Here is a 23,258-nt window from a genome sequence, read left to right on the forward strand (position 1 = left end):
CTAAAACTTTTATTTAAAAAATCAATTCAGGTAACTTGATTATGTAGTAGAGCTGATATGTATTCAATGTAGCTGCATTCAGCCTCAGTCATCGCCTCGATACGGGTCCGGAACGGAGAGCATGCCCTTTCCACAAGCGCCGGCGGAAGCTCGGCGAATACTCGGCCGATGGTGGCGTTGAGGCTGGCTTTGGTGTTGTAGAAGATCATGTTGGTGATGTTCTCGACGTATGATCAAACGAAGTAGTCCAGCGGATTCAGGTCAGGGGAGAAAGGGGGAAGTAAGAGAAGAATACAAAGTCGTAGCACTCCTTCTGAAGCCAAGTCTGAGTCTCTTTGGACTTGTGAACCGGTGCGGAGTCCTGCTACCAATCACAGGATCCGCCAGCGGCCACCTAATTGAACCAGAGGATCACCACACTCCTCAACACATCAAGGTACACTTTGGTGTTGACTTTCAAGCCGACTTCGAAGATGCGAGGTAACATGGTGTGGCTCTCACTTGAAATCACACCAAAAACCATAACCGTGGCTGGAAATTTCGTTGAGTTGTACCCTCAAGCGTTGAACCATCCAGATTTGTATTTTGAGTGTGCTGTCAATGGTCCTGTTGTCATAACTTTGATCGGTAGAGAGCATTAGTTGTACAGCGGCGCATCTCCGATCTCGTTCGAGTAACATTGTGTCAATTTCAGACATGATAGAAGGCTTCCATCGCTCTTAGGATTTATACACAACTGCCCAACTAGTAGATGATTTGCAAAAAAAAGAAGAAAACCAGTTTTTATCAAACAGAAATGGAATCATGTCGGCTCTTCTAGGGCGACAATTTTATCGTTCCACCCTGTATTTATTCCAGAAAATGTATGCGACAATAATTTCGGTTAACACTTATTTATTTGTATTATCAATAGCTTTATCTGAGGATATATACGCAAGCAGTTGCTTATAGGACTCCTGCTATATAAATAAAACAGTAAATGTATGTTTGTCTGTATGTAAATATTTAACTGATAAACTCTTAAACTACTACTCACATAACACTGAAATTAACAGGAAATATGAATCATACTCCAAGGATGGTTTATAACGAGTAAATTCTTTATTTGCATGGATTAATAACGTGTAAAGTCAAGTTAAAATGTAAACTGTTCATTTCAACTTGACCACATAGTTTTACATCTTTCTGCGTATGTTCAAATTCATTTCGTCAAGTCATTTAATATCAATAGCTATATCGGTAGGAGACATGGCTGGAACGCTAAAGGTGTTGGTTTCGATTTTAGTTGATGCCTCCAAATCATTTTTTGTCACTTTTGAAATCAGTACTATATATTAGATACAATATGTAATTCAATAGATAATTGGTTTATAATAATAAATACGAAATCTCCATTAATTAAAATATATTTATGCATATTTTACGACCCGGTAAGTCCGAGCGCTTCCCGCTAGTAAATGAAAAAAAAAAAAAAAACCCCAGCTTACTCTCTTAGCGATAAAAAAATCCAATCTATATATAAACGGACCAATGTCTGTCTGTCTGTCTGTTTCTCTGTTTCTCTGTCGGTCTGTTTTTTTCCGTCTGTCTGTTTCCATATTTTCAAACTCTATCTACTCCGAAACTAAAAGTCGCAGAACGGCGCTAGGGGCCTCAGATGATTGGATTTTTTATGGGCCGTTCTTTTATGGGTCTTTAGCCGATTAAAATTGTGATGAGACGAAACTGTAAAAATCGTTAAACGCTTATTACATTCATCTTAGTCTATTTTTCATTTCTAATTTTTAATCGGTTTGTATGCATGTAACGATGGTACAGTGGTAACGTCATCAGCTTTGAATAGTACAGTTTCGATTCTAGCTTATGGTACCTAAATATTTTTTTTAGCGTGATTTAAAAATAGCCCATAAGATGTAGTAGAGAGGAAGAACATTCTTTTATTGTTTAAATTACTTGTAGTCTTATAAAAGATACTGGAAGTGATCCCCGTGGACAACTATGCATTTGTGGGCACATTCAACATCGTTTGCAGATACAACTTGTAGATCTTCTCTGGTGATTCTCCTGATGGTAATTTTCTCCTTTAGGTGGTCTAGATTGGGAGGATTATTTGCATAAACTTTTTGTTTTAAAGTCTCTCAAATATAAAAATTACATGATGACAAATCCGGGGAACATCGTGGCCATAACCCTTTGCTTATTGTTCTCTCTTCCGTAAACATGTCATGAACTTGTGTCAGTGATCTGTGAGACGTATGGCATGTAGCGCCATCTTTTTGGAAAAGGAATTGCATTTGATCTTGTGGTGTCAGTTGGCTGTTAAGAAAAAGATTAGAGTGGTTGGGCTACTTTTAAGTGGGCCGATTAATCTGAAAAAAATGATTTGAGTAAGATTAGAGAGATCGGGCTACTTTTAAGTTGGCCACTCTGTATATACGAAATCTGGACAAATCAAAATATCATATTTAAGCGTATTTTACGCCCGGGCAAAGCCCCTCCCCTCCGCTGGTACTATTTAAATCCTGGGTGTAACAGAAACCGACGGATAGAACTACTTATAGTTTTATATGAACGCACCAAATCTTCTGATATAATACCTAGATGTGATCTTTCTCTTCACAGACACATATTTTCTTATCCATATAAAATGTTTTAAGGATATATATTTAAATATCAATTTTCAGTAGTTATTTCAACAGTGCTCAATACATGAGTAGATCTAGGTAGTAAGTTAGGAAACTATGTATGACAATTGAGCTGTACAGATTTTTCTACGTTTTATCATCGCGAGGACTCGTTAAGCAAATACACAAAATTAATTTTACTGCGTGTTTATATATATATATATACTGGGTTCGTATAATTCAGAAAAAAAAGCTCTTGACAAAGGATGCGTCCAGGATAAATGTTTTCGCATGCTTCATTTCCTATAAGGAAAGGTTCTTTAAATAATGTTCTATTGTTAAAGTGTTTCTTTATTCAAGAAGTCTGAAGAAAGGCTGGTTATGTGAAAATTTTCAAACGTCATAATGCTTGAAATTGTCCAACCGGTCTTGAAACAATTGTAACTTACAATGAAATACACTTTTTGTTGCTATCAATTCATTTTTTGTAAGTCTTGGTTTTGTTAATACAGTATATATATATATATATATATATATATATATATATATATATATATATATATATATATATATATATATATATATATATACGTCGCATTAATTTCGCTCCCTATGCAGTCAGATTCTTTGTTATACTCGGTCCCGTTTTTACGAGCCAATGGCTGAGATAAGGATCTGAGTATTTTTATTCCACCTTTTTATTGTTCATTTTTGAAGAGGCTGAGATAATCTTCCTTGTGTATTAAAATATGACCTTGATGTTTTAACCTAGGTGTGTTTAGATACGTTTTCTTCTTTTTTTCTTTATATTTTTATATTTAATAATTTTATATTTAATAATTTTATATTTATGTACTTTATCTAGAGAAAGAGATAGATAGATATAGATAGATGCGTCAATCGCTTTATTGCAGATTAGTAAGATATCAATGGTTCACTAAATATATAACACAAAAAATTGTATCATCAAAGGACTGGTTCAAGGTTAGTTATTTCCCAAAATTTTATTCAAATTCATGCGATATTCATGAAGTTGTGGCATTTTATTCTTTGTCAATGAATGTATACTGTTAATCATTTTATTGCAGATCTCTTACATAAATGGGCGATTGAAGATTATCGAATAACAAAGGAATGTTGCTGAACTCAAAGGTGGATTGTCCGTCAATGATTAAACACGGAACTTAAAAGGGATCCAAGAACCTTGGTTTCATTCGTGAACAATCCCAACACCAAACTCAAAAAGGATAAGGACGCCAGGCGTAACTTTTCATATTGTGATATTCGGGAAATTAGTAGGGAAGTCAACCGAAATCCAAACAGCAGCAGTGATTCTATTATTGCAAGATCCAGGCAGACCCGATGCAATGTGTTGGATGAGAAAGCAAGGAAATCAAACCTCTTCCAAGGCATCCACTGAGTAAACAACTTAGGGAAAAATGAATGGCTTGGTCACAGAATTACATGAAAATGGATTTCCAACATGTCCTATTAACGATTCAGGCTCTTGCTACTCTTCACAGTCCGGATGGATGGGCCAAATTTTTGAACCCGAACGGAATTCCAACCCCTTACAGAGTTCATCGCCAACAAGGAGGTGGATGCATCAAGTTTTGGGCTGGAATTATTGAGGATAAGTTGATTAGAACATTTTGAGTGCCAGTGGGTGTAAATCTTGCCAGCAATGGGTACACGGCCTTTTTGTGGGGGATGCCCTTTTCTCTACCCTGCAACCTCTCTCCCACAGAAGAGACGTTGCGAGCCTGTCCTTGTTTTATCGTTATTTCCATGGCAGATGCACGTCTGAACTCCAATCTCTGGTCCCCCCTCGCCAATCTTTCACGAAAAACACCCGTCTAGCTGAATCCACTGTGAAAAATTTCCCCCACTCTATATCTGTGCCTAAATCAAAACGCAGATTCCATGAACAAAGCTTCTTTCTTAGAACTGCACGCCTGTGCAACTCTGTTCCGTCTGCCTGCTTCCCTCCGGACTACAACTTGGTTGTCTTCAAGTCCAATGTTAACAAATTCCTAATGAACCGCCCCCTTAAGTAAACATTTCAGCAAATTTCCTCACTAACGTAATGTACTTGCAATAACCCTTATCCTTGAGTGGCTTCCGGGCCTTGATAAGTGGTGATTACTGTGTAAAAAAAAAAAAAAAAAAAAAAAACCTGATGAACAGTGAAAATTCCTTGATAAAGAATAAAATGGCATAGCTTCGTGAATATCGCATGAATTTGAATAAAATTTTGTAAAATTACTAACCTTAAAGAAGTAAGAAGTCCTTTGATGATACAATTTTTATATTTTTGTGACGTATATTTAGTGAAATGTTGATATTTTACTAATCTGCAATAAAGTGATCGCCACTGTTTATATATATATATATATATATATATATATATATATATATATATATATATAATGTGTGTGTGTTTATATATATAAACATATACACATACAAACACACACACATATATATGCCTTTTTATCTTAAAGTAAATCTTATTTTATGCGTAAGATGTCAGGAGGCAATTCAGGGAGTGTATATAACGGACAATTATATATTATAGTTGTATTTATCCCTTACATAAACTGATTAAGGGGTTCTCAAATATAAGAAAGTGTTCTTGCAATTTTACATTGAAAACTATTACCCCTCTATCGAAAAGACCTTTTCAAGGAGGTGATTAAATTAGCACAGCTTCTCTCCGATATTTTATGATGAAATATGAATCCTCGGAAAGTGCAGAAATACTGTGCTATTAAGCAGAAATGAACAGTGGACCAAGAATAACCAAATAGGCCAATTTGACGTGCCGATTATCTCTTTGAATTCAACTGAAATGACAGACCTAGAGGGTGTGTATATATTATATAATCTAACTAGGACCATTGAAGTTGAAAACATTGGTCTATATAGAGAAAATCGGCTTATGATTATCAAAGACTCAAACGGTCCTAAATGCGAGAGAATAAATGAAGCTACATCAAAGGGAGGTCACTCGCATATTATAACAATGATTGTATATTATTGTAATGGTATTCGACAATGAAGCTACATCAAAGGGAGGTCACTTGCATATTATAACAATGATTGTATATTAATCTAATGGTATTCGACAACGAAGCTACAGCCAAGGGAGGTCAGTCGCATATTATAACAATGATTGTATATTATTGTAATGGTATTCGAAAATGAAGCTACATCAAAGGAAGGCCACTCGCATATTATAACAATGATTGTATATTATTCTAATGGTATTCGACAATGAAGCTACAACAATGGGAGGTCATTTGCCGGCCATTTTGTTTAAAGCAATATATATATATATATATATATATATATATATATATATATATATATATATATATATATATATACAGTGATAATCATATTTATTGGCACGGTAAAATAAAAGTTAAATTTTGTCTAATAAATTCTAAAAAAGGGATTAAATTAAAGAAAATAACAAAGTATATTATGTATTTTTAACTGGCCTTTCCGATGCAGTAATCGGATTTTAGAAAAAATAAATAACAAAGGAACAACAAACATAATTGCAAAAAACCCTTGTGCTTAAATTTGTTCACTAAACTTGAATTTTGCTTTTAATTTATTTTAATTTTACATTGAATTATTTTGATTGTAATTTTCATTTTAACGAAATAAATTATATATCAAGATCAAAGTGTAGTATCTGTTCTGTAAATGCTGCACTAAAACTGATATATGGGGCAACCCCACATATCAGACTATCGCTCTTGTAGCAATCAGTTTTTGTCAACCCTTTATGCCAACTGCCATTATCCAGTTTCCCCTCAGGGAAGCTCCCCTTCCTCCTTTTCCCACATTAAATTGACCTTGTGTCTAATTTGCTTCGTGGGAAGCAAATAAATAACGGGCTCCAGTTTTTTTTTCATGCTTTCTCTTTTTCTTTTTTCTCTTTCTCTCATTTACCCATTCTTAATCCCCTTTTTTTCTCTTTTTTCTCTCCATCTTTCTCCTGCTTTTCGCCACATTCAATTACTTATTAACTAATAACCCTATCTCACTTTTCTTTATTTCTTTTTTTATTAAACCCTTTCCCCCTCCCAACAAACTTTTCCTGATATGCGACTAGTTGATCAACGAATACGTTTGCAAACTCTCTTTTCGACATGCAAACTAATTAGTTTATCAGCAGACATTTTTAATGAAACGCCACTTACTCAAGCTACTTCTCTAGTAAAATACGCTTTACTTTAATAATTTAAAATTGTTATTGTCTTTACACCCAACTCTCGATGTGAGTTATGCTGATGTTCGAACGATTTTCCAGAAAGGTTGAAATACGACTTCTTAATTTTTATCCTTCTTTTTTTAGATAGCTTGAAACATTTATAGTTTTTATTTTTTTGAAGAGCTCACTTTTTCTGTTTTTCTGTAGCGTCGAATGGTTTAGGGTCGCCTAAAAAAGTCTCATTGACTAAAACAGATGGTTGTTTGTAGCGACCAAACGTAGCTGTTTATCTTCGAATATTTTATATATATATGTATGTGTATATATATATATGTGTGTGTGTGTGTGTGTGTGTGTGTGTGTGTGTGTGTGTGTGTGTGTGTGTGTGTGTGTGTGTGTGTGTGTATAGTAGAACCTCCGAGATACGACATTAATCCATTCCGGGGTTGGGATTGTAAGGTGAAATCGCTGTATGGCGGAGCCTAAACAAAATTATATGCAGTACATATTAAAAAATAGTAAGAAAACACAGTACAGTATATAAGGCACATGTATACAATCAAATAAGATTATAAATAACACCGTAAGGCGGTGCAAATACCGTAACCAGGTGCCGGAAAAACACCATTTCCAGGCCATTCTAGCATTTTAGGGCAGTTAACCACTTTTCTTGCATATTTTCTTGATCTATCTCTCCCGGATTATCACTCATTTTTAGGATTACAAAACCATTTAATAGGGGAAACAGAAGTCAACCGAACACTTTTTGAGAGAAGTCCTGCCATTGGTTAATGTAAACATTATCCCAAAATAATCTGATAAGGTTAACATTATAGAGGAGATTTAATAAGTAGTTAGATTCACATACTGCGTCAAAACCTTAACATTTTTACAAGCAAGACAGTTATAAGCTCGTGAACAGATGGAATTATAAAATACATAATTTTTCATTTTCATGATGAAACTTTTAAATCGGCAAAAACTTTCGTGTATGGGAGATAAATTGTGCATTTTACTTTAAGGAAGGATCAGTATTTTATTTTTTTTTTTTTTGCTTTTCAGAGAGATTTTGTCGGGTGGGAGGCTTGCCAATCAGAATTACCATTCTTGTTAGGATTAAAGAAGGTTTTAGGAAGATGCTGGCCACTCGTACCTAGGGTGAATTTGATTTTTATTTTCAATTACATTTCTTGTCCTTCTTATGCCAAGCGACATATTATTATTTCGCTTTTGAACTTTCCAGTTTGAAACATATTTTATTTCTTAACTTTTCTGATTGTGGCATAAATATTAGTGTTAACCTGGAAAACCGTATCCCGAAGTTCCACTGTGTGTGTGTATATATATATATATATATATATATATATATATATATATATATATATATATATATATATATATATAAATACTTAATTTACTCACATAAAATTAATATACGAAAGTATAGATTTATGCGTAAACTTTAAGTATTTACTTCAAAAGTGCTCAATAGGTAGTTAGTAAGTTATAAAATATATATGGCGATTAAGCTACATTGAATATTCCGCGTTTCATCCACTCTAGGACTCTTCAGGCTTATGCGCGAATTCTGTGGTTGTTTATCGTTTTTATTATTAAAAATGATAAACAACCACAGAATATATATATATATATATATATATATATATATATATATATATATATATATATATATATATATATCAATGAGTGAAAGAGAAGGAGAAACGGGCAACAAATGATATATCTTTATCGTTTTCTTATTAAATGTTCTACTGTTGAGTAATTTCCTGTGATGGAAACGCTTTTCCCCAAGAAAGCCAGGGAATATTTACTCGACAACTACAAAAAAAGAAAGTCTCAAAGCGCAGTCTTCAAAATGCTGCAACCGCGTGCACACCGACCATACAGAAAACGCTCACATCCAGCGCGGCTCGCATATAGCACCCGCACGCATATTGACACGGCTTGTTTTCAACTCAGATCGATACGCGACGGAGATCGAAGCGATCATAACTGATCAACAAATGTCACTTGCATCAATTAATTTCCTCTGATTGTAAGTTGCATTGATACAGGTCCCAGATTGATTTATTCGGGGGCGTGAGTGCGAAACTCGAGAATTGACCACCAGGAGTTGTCTACAAGGTATTGTGTGCCGAGAGCGATGATTGGTTGTTACTCGGTTAGAAAAGTTGGGGGGGGGGGGGTTCGTTGCAAGATAATCTACGCTCAGGCTAAAAGTTTGTATTTCTTGAGGATAGATTCGAAGGTGGGGAATAAGACGTAATCATTTTATTTATTCATCTTCCGAACTTATAGTAAAAGTTTTTGCCGATTTAAAAGTTTCATCATGAAAATGAAAAATTATGTATTTTAGAATTCCATCTGTTCACGAGCTTATAACTGCCTTGCTTGCAAAAATGTCAAGGTTTTGATGCAGTATGTGAATCTAACTACTTATTAAATCTCCTTAAATGTTAACCTTATCAGATTATTTTGGGATGATGTTTACATTAACCAATGGCAGGACTTCTCTCAAAAAGTGTTCGGTTGACTTCTGTTTCCCCTATTAAATGGTTTTGTAATCCTCAAAATGAGTGATAATCCGGGGGAGATAGATCAAGAGAATATGCAGGATGGGGCAATATTTCTCAACCGAAATCTTCTAGGAGATCTTTGGTCAGTAGCGCTGTGTGGGGACGAGCATTATCATGGTGGAAGATGATTCACTTTCTATTGACTAAAGGAAATATATGTGCCGATTAAACTACAGAAATTTTCCGCGTGTCGTTCTAATAAGGATTCGCCAGGCCAATCAGCTTATTAATTGATTTATTCATTGATTGCTTCACCTCTTGAAAATAATAATCTGGAATTCTCTCTCTTTCTCTCTCTCTTTCTCTCTCTCTCTCTCTCTCTCTCTCTCTCTCTCTCTCTATATATATATATATATATATATATATATATATAATATAATATAATATAACGCTGTGTGTGTGTGTGTTTGGTCACGAATAGGCTCCTATATTGTTGATTATTTTAAAAAACTGATTATATATAATGATAGAAGATGTATCAAGACACAGGAATTGTTATGTTTGATCTGGCAGAACGGTGGTTCACTAAAATTGTGGGGGCTGCGTTCGCACCAGGTCCACAAAGTATGGAAATAAAAAAATACAAAATTTAAAAAAATCGTTTACAAGTATTTTTGATATAGATGTACATAAGAATACTTTGATAAGTATGTTTTAACTTAAATAGAGATGGTATGATAAAATTGTGGTGTCTGCGTTCGCGCCTGGCCTCCATAGAATGGAAATAGGCACAAACTTTAATAAAGACTTTTCATATCTATCTGCGTAAGTATACTTTGATAATTATACTTCAGTTTGAAGAAATATGGTATAATAAAATTATGCGGTGTTCGTTCGCACCTGACCTGCATAGAATGGAAATATGTCACAAAGTTTAACAATGTTTTTAAATATAGATCCACAGAATATTGTGATAAGTGTTTCAGTGTGAACAGGTATGGTATAATAAATTATGGGGTTTATCTATTTTATTTTTACTTTCACTTTGCTTTGGTTTTGATACCCCCAAATTCAACCCAAATTTACACCCCTTCCTTTTCATAACCTATCATACTTTTATAAATCAGAGTCCATTTTCTGTAGGCTGTTTTTGAACCCAGTCAACGACGGGTACTTTTGCTAGTATATATATATATATATATATATATATATATATATATATATATATATATATATATATATATATTAGCAGTTAGACCCGACGTTGCCCGGGATCGAATGATAATCAAAGAATATTTCATACTCCTATATTTTTATTATCATCGAAATCCATGAAATCACCTGAGAGGAATTATTTTTCCAGTTAACGAATAAAACAAACAAACAAAAACATTATGAAATTTACGTGCGAAGTTTGAACCTACAGACCACATCATGAAAAAACCCACAAAAAACATGCTATCAACTTACCCACACTAAAATTTTCACGACCCGTTGTTCTATTATCGTTGCTAACTGACGACATGAATAAATGGCTTTATCGATGATAGATAAATTAAAATAACGATTTGGATTATCGGTAATTATCCGGGGTATTCCGAGACAAAACTTTACTAACATCACTCCCAGACTTATACACTATAGTTCTGTAAATTTTAAAGAAAATCTGTTCGGTCGTTTCGGAGTTTATAAGGAACGAACTTGCACACAGAGACAAAGTTGCATTTATATATGTGTAGAGAAGATGCACACATACACACACACACATATATATATATATATATATATATATATATATATATATATATATATATATATATATAGGCTGATTAATCTAGTTAAATAACCAATTAGATTCTTTGTTATTCCCCCTACGGGATAATGTCCATTACCAATTGACAGGGCTTCTCTCAAAAAAGTGTACGGCTGACTTCTATTTTCTCTTCTTTTGTTCTATCTTAAATAGAGGTAACTGATTCTTTTTTCGTGTGAATGTTTCGAATTAATAAGCTGGCCTTTTTTAAAATCGTGCTTGATGTACTTTTTCTATTTTTTTATTTTTATAAGTGTTAGTTTAATTTAATAATTTTCTTTACTTTTGTATTTCCCTTAAAATCAAGTTTAATGTGTATATGCATATAACTTATTACCCTATGTATTGAGAATTGATAAAAAATACTGAAAATCAATATATAAAAAATGACATGTCTTCATAACAGTTTATGTTGATTCGTGAATAAAATATATACATGTTTACATATACTAACGACCAAGCCACTACGAATTTCAACTGATCAGTGCATCTAATCTAACATTCAGATAAAGCCCGTTCGAACCTTTATATATATGCTATTGACAAAAAAGAATGCAGGTTGTATTTACTGGAAAAATGTTCTTCTTGGGCTGAGAATTTTTTGTAAATATTGAATTTTTTAACGCGCTGACGAAGCCCAAATTTGTGCAAGTCATAACTTGATAAACAATTATATCGTAATATACCAAATCTTGGAGCTGAAACAATTGTGCCCAATGTTGTGATCAATAAAATATAAACTTTCCGAAAATAAGTATCTCTCACTATTAAAGTGCTATATTGAAAGGTAAATATTTATAGCTCTAGTATTGCAATATTGAGATATTTAAATGAGAACTTTATATTTCATTCGTATGTAATCACTAGGGCTATGACAACAGCATAATCCTTTTATTGTTTTGACTTTCGATTATATACCCGGCACAGTTAGACAATGAACCGAGAATCACATCACTCTATATAAAAGCATATAAGATATCAACGGGTACACACACGAGAGTCCAAAACAATCAAAAGAATATGCTGTTGTCCTAGCCCTAATAATCACTGTCACAAATAGTTAAATTACTTTTAAACATTTTAGCTTTACATACATGTGTATATATATATATGTATATATATATATGATGAGAAGCATTAGGCTTCGAAATGTCTGGGTATAAAGAACAACTGCCTTATTTCACTACTTGCTAGATATGCATATGCTACTATTGGGCTTGTTATATAATCTTATGTAACCAACCTTGGGCATTAAGATTTCTATATGATTTTTTATGTTTGTTTGTTTTATTTGAAATCTTTTATTCACTATGCCAAACTATCATATATATATATATATATATATATATATATATATATAATCATCTAACAGCCAAACAACGTTGCGAATCACAATAGCCATGACAGATAACAAATCGGAATCTCAGACGAGCTTTCATTTTGGGCTCATCAATTAGAAACATCCGAACTCGAAACCTGAGCCTCTTGCATGCGAGGCAAGCACTCTACCAACTGAGCAAACTCGCCACACAGACAAAAAAAGCCTATCAACTAACACACAATAAGCAAAGCGCGGCGAAATACGATATTGGATTAAACCTCGTATCGACCAGGGAACGTAATCATTACAACCAGCTATAACCCAAGCCGACGTCTCACAAGTAGAAATGTTATGCTCGTAAGGACGATGCCATCACGATACGTTAACCTAGCGATCAATCACCAATAGAAGCTTCAGAATGTGAGAAAATATAATTATTTCCACGGCAAGACAACATTTTGGGCTGATCAGTAAGACTCATACGAACATGTCGGAATTCGCCGCGGTTTGCTTAGTGCGTGTCAGTTGATAAGCTTTCTTGTGCGTGTGGCGGGTTTTCTCAGTCGGTAGAGTGCTTGCCTCGCATGCCAGAAGGCTCGGGTTTCGAATCACGAGTTCGGATGTGTTAATTTGATGGTCTTGTTATACAGTGCAAGGCATTGTTGAGTCACTGACGGTTATGCAAATGACTGGCATTGATTTTCAGGTGTCTAATGTTACTTCTTGATAGGAGGAGGAACTGTCAGGTACTGGCTGGCAAATCGTCTGTCACATTATAGCACTAGCTGGTACTGTCAATCGCTATCTGGCTTGTACTGACAGATACTCGTTGTCTTAACAACTAGCGTTCACTGACCGTGACTGGCACCGACTGAGCAAACCCGCCACTCACACAAGGAAACCTACCAACTGACACGGACTTAGCAAACCGCGGCGAAATCCGACATGTTCGAATGTGATCATTGATATGTATTGTTGAAAGGCTGAGCCAACAAAGCATCTTGTACTCAGACAGTATACAGGTCGTCCTATTTGTTAGCTATGATGCTACATTTTAATGTAACTATATGGTAGCGTTAGAGTATGCGGATGTCCATAATAGTTAACAAAATCTGTCATTCTTTTTGTTCAGTCTAAAGACTGCAAAAGTGTGCCGAAATCCTAACACAACCACTGTAAAAGAGTAATAAAAAATGCAAGAGAGCTATATGCTCAGTCCGTTAAATCCAAAGTAGCTGAGCAGCGGCATGGCTCCCACCAGTTTTGGCAAATAGCAAACAGGATCCTGAACAGAAACGTGCGTTCTATCTCAACCATCATCAATGGACCTGAGGTCATCTCCTCAGCATCAACGACCGTCTCCACAAAAATAAGTAAGAAATAAAATATAAAAAAGAAGAAAAATCTTAGAAAAAAGTCTAACAATCGGTTGAGTGAGTTTTACAAAATCAGAAGAGCAACTTTTATAGAATCAGGAAGAATGTAAACATAAGAATAAACTTGGAAAATCTGCGAGAGAAAACGATGAATGAAAGAATAGAAAAATTGCGAATAAGAATTTTTGGATTTTTTTTTTCGTTTTAATAGCAAAATCTGACAGTCGAAAAAGTCATACTTATTTATATACCAATTTCAACTAAAAGCAATGGTATCTGCTTAATTCTTAAATCGCAAATAGATAAATATTACTGCATCATTAAACAATTTCTGTCAAACATTTGGTGGTGTTTCCTATGAAATTGAAATCAGACTCTTTTGTTTTTGGAAGGAAATAAGAAATTGATATGTCTGCACTTATTGAATCGCGTAGAAAAAGGAATTTTTGGCATTAGGATTAGAGAATGTTTGTGACAAATCTGCACTTTCACCTAACACTAAACAAAAACATCAACCTGTAAATACTAATGCAAAAATAGCGCGGTTCAATACGTGCATAAGTACCACATTTCCTTTAGATAAAACCACTTGCACTAAAGAATATAAAAAATACATTCTAAGGTTTCCATCTTATTTAAAGCGAGTAGTCTGACCCCCTCCCCTCCCAAATATACGGTATGTAATTTTAATCATAAGCTTAATCTGTTTTTACATTAAATGAAAAGTATATCTGCGCTTATTGTCTCGCACTGAAACAATAACAGTATTATGTAGAAAGGCATTCTTAACATGCGGATGGTAGCCATTGTTAACGTGTAGAGGAAAGGATGTTTTGTAACTAATCTGGTCTAATAAATACATACTTTCGTTATATTCTATTATATAAATCTAAACTGCATGTTTGTTTGTATGTTTGTCTAAAACTTTCGACAGGGGCGACGGATTCTCTTTGGACGACACGTATCAAAAAATTGGCTAAAACTTAGAGGATAAGTTGGTATGCTACTATCTCTAAGAATGACGCAACTGGGAGAGTGAACCGAAGCGGAGAAATTGTAGCAATTTAAAAATTATAATTAAACCGAATGATTATTAGCACAAAATATTCATGAGATACATGCTGGTAGCGTGGCCATTTTGGATTAATGTCTGCCCAAATGTTTCGTTTGCTATGATATTTTATTATAGACGGGAATAATTGTTTCTATTTTATTAATATATATATATATATATATATATATATATATATATATATATATATATATATATTACAAAACTTTCATATACCGTTAATTTTAAACCGTTAATTTTAATTTCAATCTTTATTTTATTTGCAGTTAATATTAGCAGCGTGCCCATGTCTGTCAATTGGTCGTGCATACGTCAACCGCGAGAATATAGCAGAAGAAATTCTAGAAGAAATGTTAAGTGAAGATGTTGGGTAAAATTTATTTATTCACTTTCATTAATGTGTAACATCGCTTACTTCCTGTTTGTAATATGTATTCTTTTTGACCTCCCTCGATCTTAAACCTAAACCCACTCGTCATATAACTTCTATTACTCATCGAAACTCTGCTAATTCCCGTTCTACATTTCTACCAGACAAATTCAAAATCGAAGCCAGTTTAATAAATGTATTTTGGCTCTTTTCTGGAAATCAATTTCTCCCTTTTTTAAATTTGTTACCATTTTGCAATTTTAAAGCTATAGTCTTTCGTTTATCTTGTTTCTAATATTTCTTTGATGTTTTTTATTTACGTTTCTATTTGATGTAAGAGTGTTCTTTTCAAAAGTAAAGCGTCCTATTTTTTTAACTAAAAAATTTGATGAGCTACAGAGACGTGAGTTTTTACCATTAAATACGACAAAAAACATTAAAAAAACAATAGTTTCTGCTCTAGAATTAACTTTTCTACATGGTCAACACCGATGAACGATGGCCGTGTATGGGCATCTGGAATAATAAAAATAGAATAAAAAAAAGTAAAAAAAGTGAAATTTAAAAATAAAATTTGCAGACGGAAAGTGAAAAGGGATGAAGACTAGTGTAAAGACGTTGCTATAGGATAACATGATATGGTCACCATATGGCACCATCTTAACACTAGTCGTCCTTCACCTGTTAGGCTGAGTTATTAATCAGAGTAGAACATAAGAGATCCAGTCCTACAGGCCTTGCTTCTGGACATTCGGAAAAGTTCAGTGCTTACTGCCCGAGAACCTCTGATCAGGAAATTCTGACATAGATGTCTAGGCAATCCTTGTTAGGCTAGAGCAATCCTTTTTTAGGGGTGCTATCTTGAAACTCACCAGCCCCCAATTTTGACACATCTTGCTGCGGTGGAAAGAAAGTAAATAACTATATAACAATTAGTTTAAAAATGAATAAAAAAGAAAAAGGAAAAAAAAGAAAAAAGATTAATAATAAATAAAAGAAAAACTGAACAAAGAAAAAAGAAATACAAAATAAGTACAAAACAGACATGAAAAAAGAGGTTAATATGAGAGAATATGGCAAAAGTAAAAAATAAATAAAAAAATATGAGGGGAAAAAACACTTCCGTTTTATATCCAGTAAAAAAGGTAATGGCGGTCACAAGTAATACATTGGTAATAGTTATCCACTGAAATATTCATGACGTCCTTATTGTTTTTTTGTGTATTTTATTTTGTCATCTCGTGAAAGAAACGATTGGCAGCTGGCAAATAGGCATCACATAACATGTCGCTTAGCATTTAATAAAGGGAAAAAGCAAAAGAGGGGAGATTACACAGACACAAGCTACATTCATCTAGATTTGCGCTAAATGAAGATTACGTAGACACAAGGGCTTTATATTATTAACATTATCTATCTATCAATCCATCCATCTATCTATCTAAATCTGGTATGTTTTTTTCAACTTGATTTCTTCTTTTTACCTTGCATCCCCTCTATCTCCCCCCCTCTCTCTCCCCCCCCTCTCTCTCTCTCTCTCTCTATATATATATATATATATATATATATATATATATATATATATATTAGCAAAAGCACCCGTTGTTGACTGAGTTCAAAAGCAGCCTACAGAAAATGGACTCTGATTTATGAAAGTATGATAGGTTATGAAAAGGAAGGATTGTAAAGAGATAGCTTCGAATTTGGGGGTATCAAAACCAAAGCAAAATATGATGAAAGTAAAAGTAAAATAGATAAACCCCATAATTTATTATACCATACCTGTTCACACTGAAACACTTATCACAATATTCTGTGGATCTATATTAAAAAAAACCTTGTTAAACTTTGTGACATATTTCCATTCTATAGAGGTCAGGTGCGAACGCACACCCCATAATTTTATTATACCATATTTCTTCAAACTGAAGCATAATTATCGAAGTGTACTTACGCAGATAGATATGAAAAGTCTTTATTAAAGTCTGTGCCTATTTTCATTCTATGGAGGCCAGGCGCGAACGCAGACCCCACAATTTTATTATACCATCCCTATTTAAGTTAAAACATACTTATCAAAGTATTCTTATGTACATCTATATCAAAAACACTTGCAAACGTATATTTTTTAATTTTTAAATGTTTTATTTCCATACTTTGTGGACCAGGTGCGAACGCAGACCGCACAATTTTAGTGAACAACCGTTCTGCCAGATCAAACATACCCATTCCTGTGTCTCGATACATCTTCTATCATTATATGTAATCAGTTTTTTAAAATAGTCAACCATATAGGAGCCTATTCGTGACTACACACACACACACACGCGTTCAGCTTTATATTATACATATACGTATGTGTGTGTGTGTGTGTGTGTGTGTGTAAACAGGATAAATTTTACTCTAAGATAGCGATACAAAATAAATTTTGTAATTGACAATAACAATAGAAATAAATTAATTTTTATTTTTTTATTTTTTTTATTTTAAATGGAGAGTAGATAATACAGTGGATGTGTTATCGGCAGCTCCAGTAACTCTCGCTTCTCCTATTTTGTCATTCAGTCCTCATTCAATGAGTGATTTTTCTGACAAAGGGTGAAAAAAAAGCTGCTTAAAGGTCGGTAGTACTTGGTGACCAGTAGTCTGAGATGTCGGAAATTTTTCTGTCTCTGTCTGTCCTTGTGGACATGTCACTAGTAAGGGTGCTGGAGGTAAACGTTTTGTCTGGGCTGACGTTATCCGCCTGATAGTCATGGACCCGAACCTTGGATTAACCACTAAGGAGGGTGTCTTATCAGCAGGCGCAAAGCACTGGGACTGCTGTATTGCCATTTGGTGAGTGGATCTGGACCATGCAGTAGTCCCTGGTGGGGCCTCTCGATGCCATACTAGTGGGTGATTGTTACGGCTTTACCTTTTCGTGTGCTACAAAAAAAAATTTCCTCTCTTTTTCTCTCTTACTTTCCCTCTCTGTAGTGCTCTAACCAAGTATGCCGACCTATTCAACAAATCACAAAACCTCAACATGAAATATCTCCAGAATAAAAACTCGATTAAACCTAGAACCCCATCTTCCAACGTAGACCCCTACTACCAGGTCTCCTTCTCCAACATCAGGGGTCTACGTTCCAACCTTCCAGAGGTTGAAACCCAATTACAGGAGACGAAACCGGACATATTATTTCTAAGTGAAACTGGAATAGGGCCGACCACTTCCCTAGATGAGTTCATAATTAACGGATACTCTAATTTAACAGCGAAATCTGAGACCCAAGATCGCCATGGGCATGGAATATGTGCCTACATTAAGGATGGCTTCCCGTGTGGCAGGGATATCTCAAGAGAACATCATAATTTACCCTATATGTGCTTCAGGGTTGCACTTGCTAACACCACTGCATTTATATTTGCCCTCTATAGGCCCCACAACAGCGGAGTTATTATCTTTAAGAGAATATCTGACAAAATAGACAACATACTGTCTTCACATCCCTCGGCTAACATCCACATCTGTGGTGACTTCAACGTCCATAACGTGGAATTGCTGACCCATTCAAATAAGACAGATGATGAGGGGAGGTTTTGTAATGATTTTGCCATTGCTTATGACCTCACTCAGATTGTTTGCGAACCCACCCGTGTGCCCGATACACCCGGTCAATATGCAAGCCTCTTAGACCTTTTTCTCTCAACTTTCCCTGAGCTATGTTCATGTTCCGTTCATTCTCCTCTAGGATCCTCCGACCACTCCGTCGTATCAGTTAAGATAAAAACGAAATGTAAGAAGCCCCCAGACGTACCCCTCCACCGTACTGTATACCGATACTTTATGGCTGACTGGGATAGCTTCCGTACATTCATATCTGATTTACCTCTGCACTCCATGTTTAAAAAGGAAGTGTCCTCTATAGTAACAGATCTGACCGAATGGTTAATTGTAGGCATAGACCAATTCATACCATCTAAAATATTCCAACAAAAACCTAACAGCCAGCCATGGTTCTCCCCAGAATGTGCTGCTGCTATCGCGCACAGTAATCACTTTTTTCATAGCTACCAACGTAATAGATGCACTGAGATTAAAGCTGCTTTCAGGACTGCCAGCAACCACTGTAAAAGAGTAATAAAAAATGCAAGAGAGCTATATGCCCAGTCTGTTAAATCCAAGGTAGCTGATCAGCGGCTTGGTTCCCACCAGTTTTGGCAAATAACAAATAGGATCCTGAACAGAAGTGTGCGTTCTATCCCAACCATTATCAATGGACCAGAGGTCATCTCGTCAGTTTCAGACAAGGCCAAACTATTTGCAAGAACTTTGCAGCTAATTCTACCCTATACGACGAAGGCCATCGACTCCCCATATTTCCTCCTATAACACAGAACAAGCTAGGTAACATACAAATATCCGTGCATGAGGTCGCCAAGCTAATCAAGAACCTAGATTCCAGTAAAGCAACTGGCCCTGATGGCATCCCAATTATAGTGTTAAAAAAGCTTCAACCAGAACTTGCTCCCATACTTACGAAACTATTTAAGCGCTGCCTTAAGGAGAAGTGCTTTCCAACTCCCTGGAAGACCTCATCAGTTTGCCCTGTATTTAAGAATTCAGGTGATAAGTCATCTCCCTCTCAGTGCAGACCAATAGGTCTCCTGTGTGTTATGAGTAAGTTGGTAGAATCCATACTAAATAGAGAAATAGTTAACCACCTCAGCAGGAATACCTTCTTAGTGACACAAAATATGGTTTCCGCTCTGCAAGATCTACCGCAGATGTGCTGACGGTTATATCCCACAGGATTAGTGAATCTCTTGACAAAGGCTTCCTTTTTAGGGCAACTGCTCTTGACATATAAAAGGCCTTCGACAAGGTATGGCATAAGGGTCTACTTCACAAGATTTCCAGCTACGGTATAACTGGCAATGTTTTCTCAATCATTAAATCATTTCTCTCCGATAGGCTCATAAGAGTAGTGGTAGATGGACAAAAATCGGAGGTCTGCAATATAAATGCTGGAGACCCTCAGGGGTCAATCCTAGGCCCAACTCTCTTCCTGATCTACATCAATGACCTCCCTAAACACATACTTAAATCATTCGTTGGCATCTATGCTGATAACACGACCATCTACGGCAACACATCAAAGGCTGTAAATGACAAAGTTCTCTCTGATTCTCTCTCCTCTGATCTCGAGCGCGTGGTACAGTGGGGGAAGATGTGGCTGGTTACCATTAATGCATCCAAAACCAAACTCCTATCCTTACATCATCAACGCTCTGATCCCCATCTGGCATCAATTGTGATGGATGGCTCTCGTCTGGGAGAGGCCCCGTGTTTTGACAAACTTCTGGGGTTGACCTTCACTCCTGATCTGAAATGGAACACGTACATCAAGTCTGTTGCCAAGGTCGCTCAAAAGATGGTGGGATCCTTCTACCGCTCCAGAAGATATCTCACTACTGATGCAATTCTCTATCTGTATAAAAGCCAAGTACGTCCAAGGATGGAATACTGTTGCCATATCTGGGCAGGAGCTTCTAAAAACAGCCTATCCTGCCTTGACAGAGTACAAAATAGACTTCGTGGCTTAGTGGGGGATGCCCTTTTCTCTACCCTGCAACCTCTCTCCCACAGAAGAGACGTTGCGAGCCTATCCTTGTTTTATCGTTATTTCCATGGCAGGTGCTCATCTGAACTCCAATCTCTGGTCCCCACCTCGCCAATCTTTCACGAAAAACACCCGTCTAGCTGAATCCACTGTGAAAAATTCCCCCTCTATATCTGTGCCTAAATCAAAACGCGGATTCCATGAACAAAGCTTCTTTCTTAGAACTGCACGCCTGTGGAACTTTTTTCCGTCTGCCTGCTTCCCACCGGACTACAACTTGAATGTCTTCAAGTCCAATGTTAACAAATTCCTAATGAACCGCCCCCTTAAGTAAACACTTCATCAAATCTCCACACTAACGTAATGTACTTGCAATAACCCTTATCCCTGAGTGGCTTCTGGGCCTTGATAAGTGGTGATCACTGAGTAAAAAAAAAATACCCGACAGCCAGCTAAATCCCATCCAACACAGTAGAGATCCTCAGATGTAAAAGATCTTTCGACTTCAGTAGTTTCTTCCCCAGAACCGCTAGACTTTGGAATTCCATTCCAGGCCCATGCTTCCTCAACTGTACTGACATGCAGAAATTCAACTGTAACGTGAACGGACATCTTGCTGCCCAACTCCCTACATAGTACGCCAGTAGCTGTTTGTAGTATTGGGAATCCCAGCTTAATTGCTATATAGGTAGTTTTAGAAATAGAAAATTATGTAAGTATATTTTCATTTCCCATCAGCGAGTTGGCAGGGTCACAAAAGGTTAGGTTTGACAGGTATCAACCTAGAGAGAATGCACCGGAAATTAAGGGTGACATGCACCGGAAATTAGGGGTGACACGGGAATTGGTCGTAGGCTTCCGGTTGACGACCACATGGGCTGAGAGTTGGTTTGGCCAGACGGTAGATTCGGCTCTCCGACAACCAGGGTCCGAGATATAGGCTTGCCTTTAATAAAAAATTGAAGCTTCAGTCCATCTCGTTGTCATTAATGAATATGTCTGTAGATGGCAGACCAGCGTCCAAAAGATATCATACGCTGGTCAAGGCAACCACGTATGTACGCATTATATATTTGCACGTACACGTCTCGAAGACTAACAAGGCAAAAGAACTGTGTAAGGATAGAACGCGCGCACACACACACACACACATACACACACATATATATAACAGGGAACTGCACGTAACATACGTAAGAGCATACACACACCTATATATGTAAGAACACAGACCCGTAAAAGTACTCGTAAAAAGAGAACGTAAAAGAGAACGATTAGAGACAAAAACGTTTAATAATAATAGTAATAAATAAATAAGGACGCAAAAGCTTCTTTTAACATGTTGCCCCTGATAGTAGCCCCCTACACCAAAGTGGCCATGTGCTTTGTTTGGAGTGAAAATGTAATAAAAAATATAACAAAGAATAATTTGACACTATAACTATTGCGGTTAAGAAATTAAAAAAATATATCAATTAATAAAAATGTCCATGTTGGAATTTTTATAAAGACCACCAAAATAAAACTGATAGAAAAGAAAATGGATCCATATATTTTTACTCCCCAAACAAGGCACAGTGTCACTTGGGTATAAGGGGTTACTATTTGGGATAAAATTTGCAGGGCTACTAAGTAAAGAGCTTAACAGCAAAATGTCTCTTTACATTACACTTGAGGCAGGAGTTGGTGGTCTAGTGATTAACACGAACTGACGATTTCGCTGTCCCAAGTTCGAATCCAGTTCGTTCTACAAAAATAACTTTCACTTAGAATTTTGCCAACTTTCACCTGTTTCCTTCTATCCCTATGTCTTTCTAGAAAGAATTCTGAACAGAAAATATCGGAGAAACCAATGCCAACAATGCAATCGTCAGATTGATACTACATGATGACAATGATAATTGAATTTCTGCATACTGTATACGGTCAGAGGAACAGGGAGCCAGGAGGGGTTTCTAAAGTTTAGCAATTGGAGGGAACAAACTATTTGAGTAGAAGGTTTTCCGGCATCTACTAACGTGAAGAGGCAGGATTTTGCTGCTTGTCGAGTTAGACGGGGCATTTAAGTCGAAGGGTATTTTCCATTAAAATACTTTTAACATAGGCACAGTGATGCAACGTTTCATTGAGGGGACAGAGGTTGGAGTTTTGTTGCCAGTGCGGAACCTATCAGGTTGACGACTAATTTTTGGAACCCTGTCTCGGAGTGAAAGACTAGTAGCAGATGCACTAGCCCAAATCCGGCAACAATACTCCATGCAGGGGGTCAATGGTAGCCTTGTAGAGTTACCGGATACTCACAGGCATA

General features: G+C 35.9%; 1 protein-coding gene across 3 annotated transcripts in view; it reads left to right on the forward strand.

Annotated features, from left to right (window-relative positions):
* Positions 1-23,258, forward strand: part of LOC145240064 (uncharacterized) — a 359,978-nt gene that overhangs the window by 310,739 nt on the left and 25,981 nt on the right. For all 3 annotated transcript variants that reach the window (XM_080103690.1, XM_080103691.1, XM_080103692.1), the window contains exon 3: positions 15,238-15,341. In XM_080103690.1, the coding sequence (XP_079959816.1) occupies positions 15,238-15,341 (104 nt within the window). The remainder of the gene's footprint in view (positions 1-15,237; positions 15,342-23,258) is intronic.

The sequence above is a fragment of the Euprymna scolopes genome, chromosome 19 (assembly GCF_053919585.1).
Source record: "Euprymna scolopes isolate OS-2025 chromosome 19, ASM5391958v1, whole genome shotgun sequence".
Lineage (NCBI taxonomy): Eukaryota > Metazoa > Mollusca > Cephalopoda > Sepiida > Sepiolidae > Euprymna > Euprymna scolopes.